Source organism: Bombina bombina, chromosome 6 (assembly GCF_027579735.1).
Source record: "Bombina bombina isolate aBomBom1 chromosome 6, aBomBom1.pri, whole genome shotgun sequence".
NCBI classification, from domain to species: Eukaryota; Metazoa; Chordata; class Amphibia; order Anura; family Bombinatoridae; genus Bombina; species Bombina bombina.
The window spans coordinates 624171873-624194547 of NC_069504.1; the positions used below are offsets into that span (position 1 = coordinate 624171873).

Genomic DNA, 22675 nt, shown 5'->3' on the forward strand with positions numbered 1-22675 from the left:
TGATTCCTGCCCACCTGCTCAGAGCACTTTGTGACCGCTGCGCCATAACTTGTGTTTCAAGCTCCGTTCATCTAGCCAATAACACATGAATTTTATATAGTAGAAGCATAACAAATATCAAGCATATTATGGAAATGCAGAGTTCATGTAGCAAATACACTTATACTTGCAATTAGTAGTAGCGTGACAAGCATGGAGCTTAATATGGAATACACAGTTCATTTAACAAACCACACTTGTAGTTGCGGTTAGTAGTAGCGTGGCAAACATGAAACTTAGTATAGATTGCAAAGTTCATTTAGCAAACAACACATATACTTGCGGTCAGCGTGGCAGCATAGAAAGCAGATCAATTGGAGCAGCTGTGAAAGGCTGAGCAGAGTTACTGGAAGTTGCTGAATATGGCAATGGTACTTTAGTTCCAAGAGCTGAAAGAGCTACAAGAAAGAAAGAGAACAACGTTTTGATTCAAACCGCTCCAGCGGTAACAGGAGAGGTTAATGGCAAGAGCCTTCACTGACAAACCGCTCCGTCATTGTCAGCAGAGTGAGAGAGTTCCGGTCAGGTGATGAGGATCAGTTGTAGCAGTAAATTACTCCGGTTTGGTTAGCAGAGTAGTTGACTCGATAAGGGGTTTGAAAGTAGTAGAAGTGTTCAGGACACACACGCCCACTATAACTTCAATAATCAAGCAATGACCTTAGTAATTGAACAACTTAAATAAGGAATGGTGGAATGGGAGGTTCCAGTCATAAAGAGATATTAAAGAGGCTTAGGAACATACATAATGGGGGCTGTAGGCAATGAGGTCGATCTGAGATCTAAGTTGAATATAAGAATGACAGGAGCAGCAGGAGCTGCAGGCAATGAGGTCTAATCTGAGTTATGATTACCCCACTTCCCAGATCAATCACTAGTTGTCCAATATTATTAAGGAGGACCCTAGAGATAGCAAGGGGGTACATTTGCCAAATACCAGCAGTGTGTCCCCCCACAATGCATTGGTGACCTAATAATTTTTTAAAGGTGTCAATAATGTAGGCCCTCATCTCTTCTGCTAATGAATATATCCCCTAATATCTGAGGAAAAGCAATGCTGGGAGGAACAGTGGATCCAACCTTCCCTTGATCCAACCTCCCCTTTCAATTACCTCCCTATTTCCCTACTCCCTCTTGCCTCAAAGCTCCTCAAAAAGCTTGTTTATGCACGTCTATCACATTTCCTTACACTAAACTCTATTCTTGACCCACTGCAATCTGGATTTTGTTCCCATCACTCTACAGAGACAGCAATTGTCAAGGTTACCAATGACCTACTTACAGCAAAATCCAAAGGCCACTTCTCTCTGCTTATCCTCCTTGACCTGTCTGCAGCCTTTGACATTGTTGACCACCCTCTTCTGCTCCAAACCTTCCAATCCTTCGGCATCTGTGACAGCTCTCTTGTGGTTCTCTTCCTATCTGACTAACCGTACATTTAGTGTAGCCTTCTCCGTTGCATCCTCTACCCCGTTACCACTTTCTGTTGGGGTACTTCAAGGCTCTGTCCTTGGTCCCCTTCTCTTTTGAATCTACACGTCGTCACTATGGTTCCTAAATAAAGTCCCATGAGTTTCAATACCATTTGTATGCCGATGACACCCAAATCTACCTCTCTGCGCCAGACCTACCTCCTTCCTTACTAACCTGTGTCACTAACTGTCTTTCTCACATCTCATCTTGGATGTCCTCTCACTACCTTAAGCTAAATCTCTCCAAAACTGAACTCCTTATTTTTCCCCCTTCTTCCAATGTATCCACCCCCAAAATTTCTATAACTGTTGATAATTCCATCATTACCCCTACCCCGCACGCCCGATGTCTTGGGGTCACACTTGACTCAGATCTTTCCTTCACTCCTCACATTCAGTCCTTGGCTAAAGCCTGCCGCTTCCACCTTAAAAACATTGCTAAAATTAGACATTTCCTTACACAAGATACAACCAAGATTTTAATCCACTCTCTCATCCTTTCCCGCCATGACTACTGCAATTCCGTCCTCTCTGGTCTACCTAGCTGCCGCATAGCTCCTTTACAGTCCATTATGAATGCCTCTGCCAGGCTCATCTTCCTTACTCGTTGCTCTTCATCTGCTGCACCTCTCTGCCAATCCCTTCACTGGCTTCCTCTTGCCTCTAGGATTAAACATAAAATCCTCACCCTGACATATAAATCTCTCAACTGCACTGCTCCCCCCTACATCTCAGAACTTGTCTCTAGATACTCTCTCTCCGTCCCCTTCGATCAGCTCAGGATCTCCTCCTCTCCTCCTCTCTTGTTATTGCCTCATATTCACGTTTACAGGACTTCTCCAGACTGGCCCCCATCTTGTGGAATTCCCTGCCTCTCTCCATAAGACTCTCCCCTAGTTTTTACAGCTTCAAGCACTCCCTAAAAACTCTACTATTCAGGGATGCATACAACCAACACTAACCTTCCCTAACGCCATTGCTTTCCCCTTGAACCCCTTAGAATGTAAGCCTATGGGCCCAGCTGTTTACAGATCGCTTCATAAGAGCCGACTACAACAGTGAAACTCTCAGCAGGGCCCTCTACCCACTTGACCCCTACAAAAGCTATCCTGTACACCGGCTATGTTTACAGGGCTGCGGAATCTGTTGGCGTTCTACAAATACCAGATAATAATAATAATATGTTTGAAAGTTTGCCATTTTGTTTTAAACTTCATAAGAAGATGCTGTGAGAAGAGATATACATGTTTTAAAAATGAATTTATACTTACAACTTGCTACTGGAAGGAAAATAAATGTATCACAGTGCCAATGTGTTTTATTATTCTCCACCAGTAAAATCTCTATGTTATCATCATTTCAACAGACCATAAGAAAGTGGGACTCTTCACAGGATGCTTAGAGTGAAATGCAATTTAATCTTATCAAAGTCTATTTGTAGATGAGAATAATGAGATATGATTCCTGGTGTCCAAACTTGTATTAATACATATGTGATGTTCTTACAGTTTTTTTATGATGAAAATGGTTTAGAAATACTAAGCTGTTTTTTTCCATCATCTCTTGCTCTGCATAATTCCTTTGGGCTATTAAGCCACTTTTTGTTCTCTAATGTATAGGCACTGAGGTGAGGCTGTAATACACTTCAATTAACTATCTTCTAAGTTAATTACCTTTTAAAGACTATGACACTTTCTGTAACCTTGGTCAGAGAATATCCTTTAAATGTCTAGTTCAGTATTTGTAATTCAGAAAAAAATAGTCTTGCAAAATTATTTAATGAAACCCCCTACATTGCAAAGTGTATTATTTAATTGCCTGGTGCAAATATACAGACCACTGAGATAGATGTAATCACATAAAAAAAAATAAAAAATGGTAATTTGCTCCATTTGGAACGCTTTATAATGTCAAGGTTGGTTGATATAATTGATATCTAATTAGATCACTTTAAGTGGATCACCAATTTAAATTTATGCACATGGTCCTCAATCACATAATTGGCAACGTGCACAAAAAAACAGCGTCGCCAGACTTTTCTCTAATTGAGCAATCACATACCCGGCCCAGCAGACACATTTTTGACCATCTCGAACCCAAGCCTGAGAGGTTGCCAGTATATCATATGGCGGCGTGTGTTATGTGATTCACCCGATGTACGAGGTGAACTTATGGGCGACCGGGGTTTAAACAGTTGCACTGAAAAATACAGAACATATGTGATCGCGCCGATGCTATTTAAAGTCCCAAACTTGCACTATTGAAATATAAATGTTAAGACATCACAATTAGAAAAATAAACCCTACAGGTCCCACAATTCATTTTTGCAGTGAGCTTGTGGGAAAAAAAGGAGAAACTGAATATCTACCTGGATTATGACTACTTAAACTAAATTTTAATTGCATATTTTTTGCATGAAATAATTATGGAAGTGATTTATCTTTGGATTCTTAATTTACAAACCACATAATTTTGCAGTTATGCATAGTAAAGTAGTAAACTCAAGTCTGATAATTCTTCAAGATTGCTTGAACTGAAATGGTTTTTTTTTGTGTGCGCTAAAGCCTGTCTCACAATCTATTCACTGTTGCAATTTGTGCAATAATGAAAAAGAAAACAGGAAGACCGTACATATTTCCTCAGTTTGTAGTGATAAAATATATTGTTAAAAATTATATTGCTGTAATTACCTGTCAAGGGATGATGGGAGTCGCTTTAAAGGGACAGTAAACGTTTTGTAACATGTAACATAAGAATAGCCTTTTGATTGAATTTTTTTTTTTCAAAATAGCTAATTTTTCTAAAGACCGCAGCGCCATAACTTGTCAGCTGCCTCTGAGGCTGTGGTCTTCAATCTGCCCGATCCTATATGATCAGGGTGATTGCCCCAGGCCGATTGCCCATGAATCTGCAGAGGGCGGCATTGCGTATGCTGTCAGCATTTATCGATGTGCGGCGACATGATATGCTACATCGTATCATGTCTCCCCGCACTTTCGTAAATCGGCCCCTATGTCAGTACAGAAGCTGTACCCATAGACCCATAGACACAAAAACTTATAACATGGTCAACTGATCACATCCGATCAGTGAGAGAAGCAAAGAAGGTAACATTGAGCGGTTAGTACACTCAGACAGGGTCTGGAATCCAGTGTAAGAAAAGGAAATAAAGAGAGTGGGTCTGTCAACAAAACCACCATGAAAGATTTTTGGTTGCGCTGCCTAATCATATATATATAGTATTCAGGCAAACCTAGAAGATAGTTTACAAAATGCCACATTGTGTTTCTATTGTCTATGCCAACCTGGTACTTGGTATCTGTTGAACTTTATGTCACCAAAAGAGCTGGTAACTTTTGGATTTCATTTAAATTCACTTTCACAATAATATCAAACATCTGTACAGCAATGCCTTTCTTGACTAACGCACAGCCCTTGTGCTGATGTTTTTTGCAGAGGCAGTTTGGTACTTTGTTGTGAGTGATGCAACAGATAGGTAAATTTTACTCACTATGCTTTCAGCGTATTGATTATAAGTACCTTGTTCTTCAAGCCCACTAAATTACAACTCATCCTCTCTTTATCTATCCTTCCCTCTGTTTCTAACTTTAAAATCTCAATCAAACATGCATTGGCTACCAAATATCCATAAAATATCACCTGACTTTCTTTCTAGATGCCTGATGATTTAAATCTCTCAGCTCAGACAAGATTATATGAAATGAGCCTCCAGCATTGCGAGATCCCTCACAACATTTTAAAAAGGAAGGTTTTGCTATACGTCTCCAAGTGGTGTTCCCTGCATTTCTGCATGTGAAGGAAAGACAATCCCAGTGCAATATAGCACTGCATGACATGAGTTCTGCTGCATTTACACTTTGTGATTTGTATTTTGTATTTCTTTACACTTCAGATTATGTCTTTTCAGTTTTATTAAATTTAAGCTTTGCACTTTCTAGTTAGTATGTTAATGCATTTAGATTCTGTATACAGCAATGCATTTAGGATTGTGATTTTACAAATTCTGATTATATTTTGACAGTTTATGTGTAACTTTAACAAATTAGGGTCATACTTGGTACATTTAAGTGTATCTTACAAATTACATTGCACTTTGTAGTTTTTCTATTTAATATAATCTGGCAACTTCAGCTTGCCCTGCCAGACAGCTTCATTACTATAGGCATGATGACCAAAGATTCTCTAGTTTAGAGAAAAATTATAGTGAAAACTTCACAGAGACTGAACTCACTGAATTCAATAAGAAAAAGAATGGAACATGTAAATCCAAGAGAGATGCCTTCTATATAAAGTTATGAGGTTATGTGGGATACAGACATGCACAGGGAAAATGAAGTTGACAGCTGAGCACCTGGGACAGATATAAAGTCTCAGTTTGCAGCAAATACAAAGTAAACTGAAATGTTTTTACTACAATTTAACTTGCTTTTGTCTATAGTTTAGCATGTATTACATTTCTGTCTGTTAAATATCTGTATTGTGAAGAGAAAACTTCACCAGGATACAGCTGGCAAGAAAAATCAGTGAGACCAGCTAGTGTAAAATGCTTACAGCATTTCATGAGAATTGTGAGAGAGGTTCAGACATACCATGGGAACTCCCCTGTTCCCCCTGGGAGCTCCCTCCCACTATCTGAAGCTATGAGTTTTAGTTTACAATGGAGCAAATACAAAGTGCAATGTAAGTATGATTTGTTAAAGTAACACATGTGCAGAGCTTACATGTTATAAAACATGACCCAATATGAAGTGTAAAGTAATATAAAATGTATAGCACAAAATGTAAAAGTAACAAAGCTCTTATATCATGCAGTGCTATACTGCATTTGACTTGTCTCTTCTTCTCATACAGAAATGCAGGGAATGTCCCTTAGAGATATAGAGAGGTTTATGGAAGGCATCTGTCATTTCTCTGGGACTTCCAGTTTCCGCCCTTTTTCTTACAGCATTCAGTAAATTCAGTCCCTGTGAAGTCTGCAATATCATTTCACTCTAACAAGGAGAAACTTTTATCATCAGGCCTTAAGTCACCAATATCATCTGTATTCCCTACCTTTTATTTTGATTTCCAAACTTTGGCAATGAATATTATTTATTTCCACATTTTCTCAACAATAATAATTTAGATTGTTCTATGGCACTCACACATCTCAATTTATAGAGATATTTCTAAACTAAGTAACAAAATATACATCAAGAAATGATTAGGGTTTTAACTCATTAGTTACATTGTTTAGAAATTCTGTTATATTTGATAATTATAAAGGGACATGAAACCCAAAGGCCTAGATTACAAGTGGAGTATATGAGATGTATATATTTATGTGTGTGTGTATATATATATATATATATATATATATATACCAAGGTACTCTATTTCTTAACCCTTTAACGACCAACAACGTATGGGGTACGTCCTGCAAAAAAATGCAGTTAATGACCAAGGACGTACCCCGTATGTTATTGCAGTGATGCCTCGATATTGAGGCATCCTGCAATAACAGTTTTGAGCAGTCCGATGCAGAGAGAGCAACTCTGTGGCCCTCTCTGCATCGGCCATTGATCGCAGTATTCGTTGGTGGGTGGGAGCTTACCAAGGGAGGCGGGTGGGCGGCGATCAATGGAGGAGGGGGGCAGGATCGTGTGTGGGGTGCGTGCCAGAATGCGCGCGCGTGCACGGGAGCGCGTGCGCGCGCGTGCACGAGGGTGGGTGCGCGCGTGTGCGGGTGGGAACCCTACACTATGGAACAAATATAAGGACTCAGTGGGAGAGACTCAGTGGGATAAATAAATAAAATTAGTAATCTGGGAGAGGGTTGGGGGTTGTGGGGGGGCAGCTACACTACAGAAAATAGTTTTTTTTTTTTAATAAAAATAAACCAAAACGTTTTTAATTTGAAAATGGGTACTGGCAGACAGCTGCCAGTACCCAATATGGCGCTCAATAAGGCAGGGGGGGGGTTAGAGAGCTGTTTGGGGGGGGATCAGGGAGGTTGGGGGCTAAGGGGGGATCCTACATAGCAGCATATGCAAATATGCTCAAAAAAAAATAAAAAAAAAATAAAAGATAGCTTTTATTTTAGTACTGGCAGACTTTCTGCCAGTACTTAAGATGGCGGGGACAATTGTGGGTTTGGGGATGGAAGAGAGCTGTTTGGGAGGGATCACGGGGTGTGATGTGTCAGGTGGGAGGCTGATCTCTACACTAAAGCTAAAATTAACCCTGCAAACTCCCTACAAGCTACCTAATTAACCCCTTCACTGCTAGCCATAATACTCGTGTGATGCGCAGCGGCATTTAGCGGCCTTCTAATTACCAAAAAGCAACGCCAAAGCCATATATGTCTGCTATTTCTGAACAAAGGGGATCCCAGAGAAGCATTTACAACCATTTGTGCCATAATTGCACAAGCTGTTTGTAAATAATTTCAGTGAGAAACCTAAAATTGTGAAAAATTTAAAGTTTTTTTTTAATTTGATCGCATTTGGCGGTGAAATGGTGGCATGAAATATACCAAAATTGGCCTAGATCAATACTTGGGGTTGTCTACTACACTACACTAAAGCTAAAATTATCCCTAAAAGTTCCCTACATGCTCCATAATTAACCCCTTCACTGCTGGCCATAATACACGTGTAGTGCGCAGTGGCATTTAGCAGCCTTCTAATTACTAAAAAGCAACACCAAAGCCATATATGTCTGCTATTTCTGAACAAAGGGGATCCCAGAGAAGAATTTACAACCATTTGTGCCATAATTGCAGAAGCTGTTTGTAAATAATTTCAGTGAGAAACCAAAAGTTTGTGAAAAAATTAGTAAAAAAGTGAAAATTTTTTGTATTTAATCGCATTTGGCAGTGAAATGGTGGCATGAAATATACCAAAATGGGCCTAGATGAATACTTTGGGATGTCTACTAAAAAAAAATATATACATGTCAATGGATATTCAGAGATTCCTGAAAGATATTAGTGTTCTAATGTAACTAGCGCTAATTTTGAAAAATAATGGTTTGGAAATAGCAAAGTGCTACTTGTACTTATTGCCCTATAACTTACAAAAAAAGCAAAGAACATGTAAACATTGGGTATTTCTAAACTCAGGACAAAATTTAGAAACTATTTAGCACGGGTGTTTTTTGGTGGTTGTAGATGTGTAACAGATTTTGGGGGTCAAAGTTAGAAAAAGTGTGTTTTTTTCAATTTTTTCCTCATATTTTATAATTTTTTTATAGTAAATTATAAGATATGATGAAAATAATGGTATCTTTAGAAAGTCCATTTAATGGCGAGAAAAACGGTATATAATATGTGTGGGTACAGTAAATGAGTAAGAGGAAAATTACAGCTAAACACAAACACCGCAGAAATGTAAAAATAGCCTTGGTCCCAAACGGACAGAAAATGGAAAAGTGCTGTGGTCATTAAGGGGTTAAAGCGCCTTCGGCTTTAGCGCAGTTGGCCTAGCACACCTATGTGTTAGTGTGCAAGTGAAAGCTAGAAGAGTCTTTTGTAGAAGTCTTTGAGGAAAGGGAGTTAGCACGGTCACGCTATCCAGATGTTAGTCTGTCTGAGGATAAGAACAGGAGCACTACTGATTTAACTTGAGCGCAGTTCGCAATCAATAGCATTAATATTTTTGTGCTACTTTTGTAATCTAGGCCAAAATGTTAATTTCATGCTTCAGATAGAGCATAACATTTTAAACAAGCTTGCAATATTCTTATATTACTACATTTGCTTCATTTACTTTGTATTGTTTATTGAAGAGCAGCAATGTACTACTGGGAGCCAGCTAAACACATCGGGTTAGCCAGTGACAAGAGGTATAGATATATATATATATATATATATATATATATATATATATATATATATATATATATATATATGTGTGTGCAACTAGTTCCAAACACTTCATTGCTGCTCCAGAACTTCCCTGGGAATACTTGTGATAACAGATGAAAGTTGTTTAAAATGACAATATTGATATTGGCCTTGATAAAGACCAAAATTGCATACAACAAAAAAAGCACGGTTGCTACTCACCATAATATTGTTTTTGTTCCTGTGCCTGCTACCACCAGGCACAGGCCTGCACCAAGCGTACCGTAGCATCCTGTGACAGAAGCAGTGCACTTTCACAGATCTGTGATGTTACCAGCTTTTTGACAGTTCTACCTTGCATTTCAGTTTAGCTCACATAACACAGAGTGGAAGCGTTTTATTTTTGCAGTTTTTTTGCAAAGTTTAAACGTTACACAACAAATATAACATGATGGCGGTGCCCAGCGGAAAGATGCAGAGCTTCACTAACTGATAACTGTAAGTGGTTAAAGGGACAGTCTAGTCAAAATGAAACTTTCATGATTCAGATAGGGCATGTCATTTTATACAACTTTCCAATTTAAATTTATCATCAAATTTGCTTTGTTCTTTTGGTATTCTTAGTTGAAAGCTAAACCTAGGTACACTCAAACTGATTTCTAAACCATTGAAGGCTACCCCTAACCTCAATGCATTTGACATTTGTTTTACAGCTAGACAGCACTAGTTTAAGTGTGCCATATAGATAACAATGTGTTCATGCCTGAGTTACTTATGGGAGGGCACTGATTGGTTAAAATGCAAGTCTGTTAAAATAACTGAAATAAGGGGGCAGTCTACAGAGGCTTAGATAGAAGGTAATCACTGAGGTAAAAAGTATATTAATATAACAGTGTTGGTTATGCAAAACTGGGGAGTAGTTAAAGGGACAGTAAACCTAAAAAATAATGTTATATAATTCTGCACATAGTGCAGCATTATATAACATTATTTTAGTGCTATTGTTATAAAAGCTTTTTTTGCCTTTGAATTTTTAAAAAATATGCCGCTTTTACAGACCCGCTCTCTGCTCTCTGCTGAGCGGGTCTGTTTTTTTTACTCAGCGCATCGGGCCAGCTGTGACTATGTGCAGAATTATATAACATTATTTTTTAGGTTTACTGACACTTTAATAAAGGGATTATCTATCTTTTAAAAAAATAAAAATTCTTGAGTAGACTGTCCCTTTAAAATAAGAGAACAACTTTAAAGGGACACTGAACCCAATTTTTTTATTTTTTTATTCAGATAGAGCATGCAATTTTAAGCAACTTTCTAATTTACTCTTATTATCAACTTTTCTTCATTCTCTTGGTATCTTTATTTGAAATGCAAGAATGTAAGTTTAGATGCCGGCCCATTTTTGGTGAACAACCTGGGTTGTCCTTGCTGACTGGACAGCACCAATAAACAAGTGCTGTCCATGTATCTGAACCAAAAATTGTCTGGCTCCTTAACTTAGATGCCTTCTTTTTCAAATAAAGATAGCAAGAGAACGAAGAAAAATTGATAATAGGAGTAAATTAGAAAGTTGCTTAAAATTGCATGCTTTATCTGAATCATGAAATAAAAAAAAATAGGTTCAGTGTCCCTTTAAATACACAGTTGCAAGAACAGGGTGAACAACAGCAGCATGGTGAGTAGTTACCATTATATTGTAGTTGTATTTTAATATCCCTTTAAGTGGAGCTAGACACTCTCACACTCAAAACCGGGGGACTTTTCAACAATAAACATTTAGAACATTATAATTAAAAAGACATTAAAAACTGTAGTTTTGTATACTTTTTAGAAAAATTGTATTTTTGAAAAGCACAAATCTCACAATATACATCTTTTCTTCATCTCCATTTGTGAGTTTATTCAGCTGCATTACATTTTTACATGTTAAACATGCACACAAAAAATATATATATTTAATTTGAAAGAGCTCATTGGTCTTCTACAGCTTGAATAATTAACAAGTTTCCCCAACATGACTAATACTTTTATTCGCTTTACTATGTATTATATTTTATCCATGTTTTAAATTTCATTGTAACACTGAATGAAGAATCTGAGCAATTTTTTTTAAAAGTTCTGTCTTCCAAATTTAATAAATTAAAGCAGCCACATTAGCAAAAAAAAAAAAAAAAGATCCCTAAATTGGATATTAGTTTGTGTTCTACAGTCTGGCTCATTACAAGAAGCAAATTAATTTTTCAGTGTACTGCTTCATTCTATAGGGAGAATTTTGAACTAATAATTCCCAATTATAAAAATGATTGCAATTCCGCAGTTTACAAGATGGTAGCATGCTATATTAATATAAATGTTATGAGGGAATAAATCAATTAAAATAATTATTTTTATCCTCAGTTCTGTTGATTCTCCTTTCCAATTAGAAAACTCATTGATAAGACCTGGGGTTTTTTTTTCTTTTCAAAGCGAGAACTGACCAGCTGGAAATTATCAAATGTAGATTTGGTACATTTATGGTTTTGTATCTTCCATCTATTAGATAATTAATTTAAAAAAAATTTTTTATTATTATTATTCAAAAATTGAGTTTTAAAAAAGACAGAAAGCAGGTTCATAATTATAATTATGTTATATTTCTTTTTCTAAATAATAACTAAATTCCAGCTTTCTCTATAAAGTAAAATGGCTTTGCATAGACCTGTTAAACCTTTAGCTTTGAAATTATAGAGCATGACATGTTTCTACTTCTCAGAATTATACATCTCTTTGGTGAAACTTTTAGGGGTAGAGTTATCAAAAGATGAATACCCTATCAGTTTGCTGGCTTGCTCATACAAGCATGCAACTGATATTTAAAGTGAAGGTAAAGTAAATAGTACTGTTTCAAAGAAATCAATCTCTCTTTGCAAAATAATAGCACTTTAATTCATCATTATTTATGTACCTCATTCTAACTTTAGATATCTTTGATTCTTATCCTCGATCCGGCTCCCAGTAAATCAACCCGTTATTTCATTTTTTTTCTAGACAACGATCACGTTGTTTGAATATCCAATTGATTCACTGGCCGTTAGGCGGCCGTCAATTGACGTCAGCAAGGTTTAGTTCTGTATGCGCATGCGTAGCCTTTTTGTAGTTCTTTGAGGCCAAGTGAGCGCGTCCAAATGAAGCACAGTAGAGACGAGCAACCGTGATTAACGCATGCGCAAAGATCCGTGTCCAAAGAGTATGCGCATGCGCAGTTACTCTATGCTCGATGTGCACGAGCTTACTAGACACGTATAGAGCGGGTGGGACCGCTCTATACGTCACAGTGTCAGAAAACAGGAAATGGAGGATGGGCGGAGATTCGGCAGGTAATGGAATGAAAAATAAAGCTCAAAATATACCAAAATAATTACATTTTTTGGGGAAAAAACCTAGCGACTGGATTTAACTGAGTATAAGGTACTTAAAAACATATGCTACTTACAAAAACTTTACCTTCACTTTACGTTGCTTCCTAAACACTTTCAGCTACCGAAGAGTTGGGAGGTTAAAATCACCCCAGACTGATTGTCAATTGGTTACAATTGAGCAAGAGGGCGGCATTACACAAGTATTCCTTCACACAATGATAAATATTTGAATTAATTGTTCCACGCCATTGGAGATCTTGAGCAGACAGGTTCACTACTTGTGTGTCTTGTTTGTCCATACAATAATAAATCCTGCACTTTAGTCTATATTAGCATCACCTAAAAGTCATATTTCCCAAGTAAATTTGAATACCATGGACTCAAAGTGAAACACAACTTAAAATGTATTAATAGCATTCATATTGTATCGTCTTCTTACCTATGTATAGAGAAGAATCTTTCCGCCTCACATGGTCATCGATATAGGAGACTCCTAGGGGCTGTACAGGTGTAGCTCCTATCCCTAGAAGGACCTGAGCACCAATAAGCAGCAGGTACATCATGTTGGTTGTAGTTGTATTCCTGCAGATAATATCCAAGTCTGGATCTTCATCATTGTAAGAACCATTAACCACACAAATGTCTCTTCCTTCTGTGCCCCACCGGATTGCTACAGATTCATAGTTATACTGGTGAGTCAAAAACTCAGGAAGAGCAGAAAGAAGTGCTCCAAGGGCCATGACTATACCTCCACAACCTATCAAACGTGGCCTGTGGGCTCTGGCACCAAAGTAACTCACAAATAGTATAAGGGCTAAATTCCCAATCTCAAAGCTGCTGGCAATCACACCTACATCTGTGCTCTGTAAGTTAAATCTTCGCTCCAACGTTGTCAGCACGCTGACCTAAAAAGAAAGAGACCTTTAAAAATACATAGTCTAGGGTTTTCCAGTCAGCATTATATACATGATAAACTTTATTAAGTACCAAGTTATATATATGTGTAATGGTAAAAGCATTAGGTATATGAAAAAGATAGGAGCAGTGATAAATATATGACATGATTATTAGGTCTGTCAAGGCATGTAATAAAATGGTGTGACATACTGTTTAGATCTCATTCGCCAAATCCACTAAGGATACGTATTCTCAAACTACAAAGGTTGAACATCTTGACACCTGTGAGGAACTATATTTACATTGAAAAACTAATATCTTACAAAAAATAACGGTTAAAAACTGCTTCAGATTACATTTTAAGGTGTAACAGTAAAATATGTTTTCAAGCATCAAATGTTCTGTTAGATCATGGGGATTTATTTTTTGTTATTGATAAGCTATTGTAAAAGCAATATTACCAAAACACCAAAAGTTTATTCTAGTAATATTTTACATTTGTCAACATTAATGTAATTTGCAAATGAAAGGAGTGCAAAACAAACTCATATACATTGAATGTATTTATGGGATCCCCTTTTGTCATAACAGGAAGGACATTAATACACTCTTTTTTTATTTTATTTTTTCAAGTTTGAGAGGCCTAACTAATGAATGGTAACTCATATGGCAGGTAAAAAAGAACTAGAGAACTAATCAAGATGCTTTATTTCATAACTGTCACACCATATTTTCCAGAATTACTAGCACCGTCACTGAATCTACAACTGTTGCAGGGATTTTCCTTTGTAAAGTGTTTTTACGATGAATCACAGGTGTTAGTTGGTGTGGTCCTTAAAGGCATATAAAACCCTCCAAAAAATATTTTGTGATTCAGACAAAGCATACCATTTAAAAAAAGTTTCCAATTTACTTCTATTATCAAATTTGCTTTGTTCCAATGATATTTTGTGTTGACGAGATACCTAGATAGGCATTTGAAGCACTATATGGCTGGAAATAGTGCTGCCATCTAGTACTTTTGCAAATGCATAACATTTTCGCAAAACATCAACAAAAGATTCCAAGAGAATTAAAAAAATTGTGTTTCATATCCCTTTAATGTCTCTCACACTTGTATGGGACCATATGTTAAAGGGATGTTAACATTTTAAAGTTATCATCTTTATTGAAGTTACAAGTAATTACAATAAAAAGAAATTATATTAACAACAAAAATATTACATTATAGAAGAATTATATGAACTGGTCATGGTAGACCAAAAAAGAGGCCTAGATTTGGAGTTTGGCGGTAGCCGTGAAAACCAGCGTTAGAGGCTCCTAACGCTGGTTTTAGGCTACCGCCGGTATTTGGAGTCAGTCAGGAAAGGGTCTAACGCTCACTTTTCAGCCGCGACTTTTCCATACCGCAGATCCCCTTACGTCAATTGCGTATCCTATCTTTTCAATGGGATCTTTGTAACTCCGGTATTTAGAGTCGTGTCTGAAATGAGCGTTAGAATTCTAACGACAAAACTCCAGCCGCAGAAAAAAGTCAGTAGTTAAGAGCTTTCTGGGCTAACGCCGATTTATAAAGCTCTTAACTACTGTGCTCTAAAGTACACTAACACCCATAAACTACCTATGTACCCCTAAACCGAGGTCCCCCCACATCGCCGCCACTCGATTACATTTTTTTAACCCCTAATCTGCCGACCGCCACCTACGTTATACTTATGTACCCCTAATCTGCTGCCCCTAACACAGCCGACCCCTATATTATATTTATTAACCCCTAACCTGCCCCCCACAACGTCGCCGCCAGCTACCTACAATAATTAACCCCTAATCTGCCGACCGCCACCTACGTTATACTTATGTACCCCTAATATGCTGCCCCTAACACCGCCGACCCCTATATTATATTTATTAACCCCTAATCTGCCCCCCACAACGTCGCCTCCACCTGCCTACACGTATTAACCCCTAATCTGCCGAGCGGACCGGACCGCTATTATAATAAAGTTATTAACCCCTAATCCGCCTAACTAACCCTATAATAAATTTTATTTTCCCCTAATCTGCCCTCCCTAACATCGCCGACATCTAACTTCAAACATTAACCCCTAATCTGCCGACTGGAGCTCACCGCTATTCTAATAAATGTATTAACCCCTAATGCTAAGTCTAACCCTAACACTAACACCCCCCTAAGTTAAATATAATTTAAATCTAACAAAATAAATTAACTCTTATTAAATAAATTATTCCTATTTAAAGCTAAATACTTACCTGTAAAATAAATCCTAATATAGCTACAATATAAATTATAATTATATTATAGCTATTTTAGGATTTATATTTATTTTACAGGTAACTTTGTATTTATTTTAACCAGGTACAATAGCTAAAATAGTTAAAATAATTACAAAATTACCTGTAAAATAAATCCTAACCTAAGTTACAATTAAACCTAACACTACACTATCAATAAATTAATTAAATAAAATACCTACAATTACCTACAATTAAACCTAACACTACACTATCAATACATTAATTAAATACAATATCTACAAATAAATACAATGAAATAAACTAACTAAAGTACAAAAAATAAAAAAGAACTAAGTTACAAAAAATAAAAAAATATTTACAAACATCAGAAAAATATTACAACAATTGTAAACTAATTACACCTACTCTAAGCCCCCTAATAAAATAACAAAGACCCCCAAAATAAAAAAATGCCCTACCCTATTCTAAATTACTAAAGTTCAAAGGTCTTTTACCTTACCAGCCCTGAACAGGGCCCTTTGCGGGGCATGCCCCAAAGAATTCAGCTCTTTTGCCTGTAAAAAAAACACATACAATACCCCCCCCCCCAACATTACAACCCACCACCCACATACCCCTAATCTAACCCAAACCCCCCGGATCATGGACCTCTTCAGCTCCCGCTTGGATGAAGACTTCAGCCGGATCATGGACATCTTCAGCCCCCTGCTTGGGCTTGGATCAGGACATCAGAGGAGCTCTTCTGGATCGATCGGTGAACCTGGTATGGTGAAGATAAGGTAGGAAGATCTTCAGGGGCTTAGTGTTAGGTTTATTTAAGGGGGGTTTGGGTTAGATTAGGGGTATGTGGGTGGTGGGTTGTAATGTTGGGGGGGGTATTGTATGTGTTTTTTTTACAGGCAAAAGAGCTGAATTCTTTGGGGCATGCCCCGCAAAGGGCCCTGTTCAGGGCTGGTAAGGTAAAAGAGCTTTGAACTTTAGTAATTTAGAATAGGGTAGGGCATTTTTTTTATTTTGGGGGTCTTTGTTATTTTATTAGGGGGCTTAGAGTAGGTGTAATTAAATTTAAAATTGTTGTAATATTTTTCTGATGTTTGTAAATATTTTATTTTTTGTACTTTAGTTAGTTTATTTCATTGTATTTATTTGTAGATATTGTATTTAATTAATGTATTGATAGTGTAGTGTTAGGTTTAATTGTAGGTAATTGTAGGTATTTTATTTAATTAATTTATTGATAGTGTAGTGTTTAATTGTAACTTAGGTTAGGATTTATTTTACAGGTAATTCTGTAATTATTTTAACTATTTTAGCTATTGTACCTGGTTAAAATAAATACAAAGTTACATGTAAAATAAATATAAATCCTAAAATAGCTATAATATAATTATAATTTATATTGTAGCTATATTAGGATTTATTTTACAGGTAAGTATTTAGCTTTAAATAGGAATAATTTATTTAATAAGAGTTAATTTATTTTGTTAGATTTAAATTATATTTAACTTAGGGGGGTGTTAGTGTTAGGGTTAGACTTAGCTTTAGGGGTTAATAAATTTATTAGAATAGCGGTGAGCTCCAGTCGGCAGATTAGGGGTTAATGTTTGAAGTTAGGTGTCTGCGATGTTAGGGAGGGCAGATTAGGGGTTAATACTATTTATTATAGGGTTAGTGAGGCGGATTAGGGGTTAATAACTTTATTATAATAGCGGTGCGGTCCGCTCGGCAGATTAGGGGTTAATAAGTGTAGGCAGGTGGAGGCGACGTTATGGGGGGCAGATTGGGGGTTAATAAATATAATATAGGGGTTGGCGGTGTTAGGGACAGCAGATTAGGGGTACATAGGGATAATGTAAGTAGCGGCGGTTTACGGAGCGGCAGATTAGGGGTTAATAATAATATGCAGGGGTCAGTGATAGCGGGGGAGGCAGATTAGGGGTTAAAAAGTGTAAGGTTAGGGGTGTTTAGACTCGGGGTACATGTTAGAGTGTTAGGTGCAGACGTAGGAAGTGTTGCCCCATAGCAGGTGTTAGGTTTTTTTTCAGCTCAAACCGCCCCATTGTTTTCTATGGGGGAATCGTGCATGAGCACGTTTTTGAGGCTGGCCGCGTCCGTAAGCAACTCTGGTATCGAGAGTTGAAGTTGCATTAAATATGCTTTACGCTCCTTTTTTGGAGCCTAACGCAGCCATTCTGTGGACTCTCAATACCAGAGTTATTTAAAAGGTGTGGCCAGAAAAAAGCCAGCGTTAGCTACGCGGGTCGTTACCGACAAAACTCTAAATCTAGCCAAGAGTGTTCTAAGCATGCACTAGAAATAACTGCAGACATCAAACAGATTGTTAAAGATTCCAAATGCATGTATCAATTAACAGGTGTTCTGTTATAGATATATAGGTGTACGGTAAAGAAGAAAGAAAATGAATGAAATTCCTACTAACTCTAGAGAAAGAAAGTGCTAAATGAGAGGGAGGACTCGCCCCAAATAACAGTGAAATCCTATAGATCAAAGGTTAAAAGAAAGAGTAAAATTTTGGCCAAATAAGTATTTTCCTAGGTGCTCTACATCCTTCCTAATTGCTTTAATATGAGGCCAATCCACCATATATGAACCATGCTACTTATCCTCCCACAGTTCCTCCAGCAATTTCCCTGTGTATGGAGAAAGACAGTTTTAAAATGTGCTGCGGTCAGATACTAGCAAGTCAAAACTTTTAATTAAGTTCAAGGATTTGTGGTGAGGTAGAGGATTTGTTTTTTTTGTTAAATATCTTATTTCATGTTTAAATGTAAAATGGTTTACTTAGTTCTGACTGCAATTTGGTAGTAAAGCTCGGGAGAAAATCGCTAGTGAGGCTGTCTAATAACCTTCTAGATATGGATAAGTGAATGTAAATAGTTATATAAAGCTCCAGTGTAAAGTACATACTATGTTGAACCAAACTGCATTATATAAATGTTTTTTTAATTATTATTTGAGTATAAAACATACTATTAAAGTTGTACAGCTTCTCCTTGTATCCTCTACCCCTTCTATTTCTTATTCTGTAGTGTAGTGTCATAGAGAGCCATCCCACCCACTCTCAACATAGTCAGAAAAGCGTGCTAGCAAAGGCCATTGGCTTAGAGGTGAAAATGTCAACTCAAGATAAAAGCAGAAGATCAAGGTGGGCATCAGAAGGAATAAAAGGTTTTTTAACATATAATATATAGATTTCTTTTGCTATATACAGTATATATAAATATATATATATATATATATATATACTTGCATAGATAGGTGCACTCTCATGTACAGATGTGTTGTTGCCAGGGTGCTGAATACAGGTTATGATATAGGTAATAGAAGACAGCACTCACTGGTCTTAAGCGAAGGAAAAACAGCTTTAATTAAGTGACATTTCGGGGACAGCTCCCCTTCATCAGACCAACCCCTGATGAAGGGGAGCTGTCCCCGAAACATCACTAAATTAAAGCTGTTTTTGCTTCGCTCAAGACCAGTGAGATTTAGAATATACACAGATTTAGAATATATTTTACTGATACCTTACGCTTACCATCACTTTAAGTAATACTGTCTGTGCTCTGGGTGTCATAATAGTTTTTGTATACATCAGTGTATAATACAATGTTGTCTTCTGACCAATCGTGAGATCAAAACACTGATATTGCCTGAATATCTATCTATGACCCTGCTTGGTTTAGTTTTCTTCAAATGTATCTATTTGTCTTTGTTTGCTGCCTAAAATACCCTGTATGTCTGAATTCTAGACTGTTTTTTTTGTATAATGTTACAAATTTAAGCTTTCTGAATACCTGTGTACTACTATGCTGCTTTGCCTGTTGAAAATGCAAGCTCAAAGCAATCTACGATAGTTTGTAGCACGTTAAGTTTTTTCAGCAGACTTGTTTGCTATTTAATTGGATAAACTTTCAAATATTCAATTCAAAATCTTTTTTGTGGCTCCTAGTAACAATTTGAATGTTATTTTGGGGTTTCTCAGGGTATCTGTAAATAGCATTGAATAAACTACATATGTATCAAATAAATTTTGGTACTTCAGATCAGCTAATGTCTCCTCTGACATGAATTGTGTGGGCTGTAGCCATAACAGACCAAACCCCCTTCTTCTTGGTTACACAGGAAAGAACAAAAGATTTAGCTTTGAAGCTCACAGTCCACAGGGGATAGCAAAGAGGGACTTGATAATCAACCAAGCCAGCATACATCATGGGATGTTGGAGACAAGAGTCTGTGAATAAGTCAGATAAGCAAACAGAAATTCTGAGAATATAGTAATTAGCACAGACCTGTTAATTGCCCCTAAACCTCAGATAAACATCTGTACTGACTAGCAGAAACACATGTTGCATTGTAACTTGGAAATTCATTTTTAAAGTACAACTATGTTTAAATTACAACTTGTATAATTTTCAATATTGTATAAAAATGTGTATTTGTGGACCTAAGAAGCAGTGCCTAACAGTAACATATTAGATACGTATTTACTGAACTTAATAAATAGCTGTATAGTAAATGTATAAATGTTTATTTCAAAATAACAACATCTGTTTCTTTATTTTTCAGACAACAAGATGTCCTATGAATATTGATCGTAAAAATAAATCTATGCACTCAAAAATTATTAGAAATGTGAAATATACTGTATTTCATTACAGAGTGAGCCTAACTTGGTACAATGGAGTCAGGATTCTCCTAGGGAGGACCTGATCACTAGTCAAAAAGAAGACCCCATTGTGGGTATCTTCTATAAACACATAGAAAATCCTGAAAGCAAACCCATCTCAAAAGATGATTGTATTGGCAAGGAAGATCTTAGAATCTTAATGGAGTCAAGATCACAATTCAAGTTACAGGATGGTTTGTTAATTAGAACCTCCAAAACTGTCATAAAGCAATGGGTGGTACCTACAAAGTTCAGAGGTCTCATGCTTCATCATGCCGATGATGCTCCCACATCTGGTCATCATGGTGCCAAACTCTATATGAAATATTACATAACTACGCATTTTGGCCGCACATGTTGAAGGATGTTCAAACCTACTGTCAAGGTTATTTAATCTGTCCACAATTCCAAATCACTGCGCCAACACATAGAGCTTCATTGCAGAAAAGGGGGATGGTACTACCATTGTCAGATATACAAATTGATTTTATTGGTCCAGTAACTAGGTCATCAAGAGGTAACAAATGCATGTTAACAGTGACATGCCTGTTCACTAAATGGGTAGAGTGCATCAGTGCACTTAACAATAGTGTTGAAATATGCACAGCATTGCTCATCAACCACGTGTTTTCCAGATTTGGTTTACCCCAAAGAATTGAATGTTGAAAATACTAGGGGTCAAAATAAAGTTCCATATTGCCTATAGTGCTGCCTCAAGTGGTGGTGTAGAACGTTACAACCAGTCCATTTTGAAAATCCTCAAAAAGTTTGTGAGTGAAACAGGTAAAGACTGGGATGTAAAATTACCTCTAGTCCTAATGGCATTAAGAGCAACTCCAAGTAATGCTACTAGGATGTCACCCTTTGAGTTGATGACTGGTAGAAGAATGGTTCTACCTCAGCATCTTCTGTACTGTACATCAGACCAGAATTGATAAATGCTGCCAATACGCATCAATATGTGGAGAACCTAAGTACCTCCAATATGCCTTTGCATTTGCTCAAAGGAACATAGAAAAATTTGCAACTACCGTTAAAACCTATTATGATCTCAAAACATCCAAAAAGGAATATGAAATAAATGATAAAATTTATCTTTAGAACTTTGGAAGAGATAAGGTTAAGGAGAAGAAATTCCTTTCATCATGGAAGGGTCCTTTTCTCATTACTGACAAAATATCTCCAGTTGCCTATAAAATAAGGAAACCCAAAAAATGATACTTTTATGGATAAATGGGTCCATATTAATCAGTTGTGAGCGTGCCAGCCTAGATCCCAACTACAAGTCATAGAGGGAGAATGAAGTATCATATCCCCAAATGCACTAAAGACATATTGTAGTTTAAAGATGCCTAACTAATGTGCATGAAGGCTCAAAAATAACGGACTCTCTTCACAGAAGACAAATTGGAAGGGGGGATTATGTCAGGGTATCTGTAAATAGCATTGAATAAACTACATATGTATCAAATACATTTTGGTACTTCAGATCAGCTAATGTCTCCTCTGACATGAATTGTGTGGCTGTAGCCATAACAGAACAAACCCCCCTTCTTCTTGGTTACACAGGAAAGAACAAAAGATTTAGCTTTGAAGCTCACAGCTTCACAGTGGATAGCAAGTAGGGACCTGATAATCAACCAAGCCAGCATATATCATGGGATGTTGGAGACAAGAGTCTGTGAATAAGTCAGATAATCAAACAGAAATTCTGAGAATATAGTAATTAGCACAGACCTGTTAATTGTCCCTAAACCTCAGATAAACATCTGTACTGACTAGCAGACACACATGCTGCATTGCAACTTGGAAATCCTTTTTTAAAGTACAACTATGTTTAAATTACAACTTGTATACTTAATAAATAGCTGTATAGTAAATGTATGAATGTTTATTTCAAAATAATAACATTTGTTTCTTTATTTTTCAGACAACAAGATGTCCTATGAATATTGATCATAAACATAAATCTATGCACTCAAAAATTATTAGAAACGTGAAATATACTGTATTTCATTTAAGATACAATATAATGCCAGGATGTTAAAGATTCTGGGG

At 36.8% G+C, this 22675-nt stretch overlaps 1 protein-coding gene across 1 annotated transcript in view; it reads right to left on the minus strand.

The window, feature by feature from the left end:
- The window catches only part of SLCO3A1 (solute carrier organic anion transporter family member 3A1), an 858554-nt gene that overhangs the window by 727885 nt on the left and 107994 nt on the right, over positions 1–22675 (minus strand). Inside the window, exon 2 of the mRNA XM_053717636.1 lies at positions 13196–13661. Coding sequence (XP_053573611.1) covers positions 13196–13661 — 466 coding nt within the window. The remainder of the gene's footprint in view (positions 1–13195; positions 13662–22675) is intronic.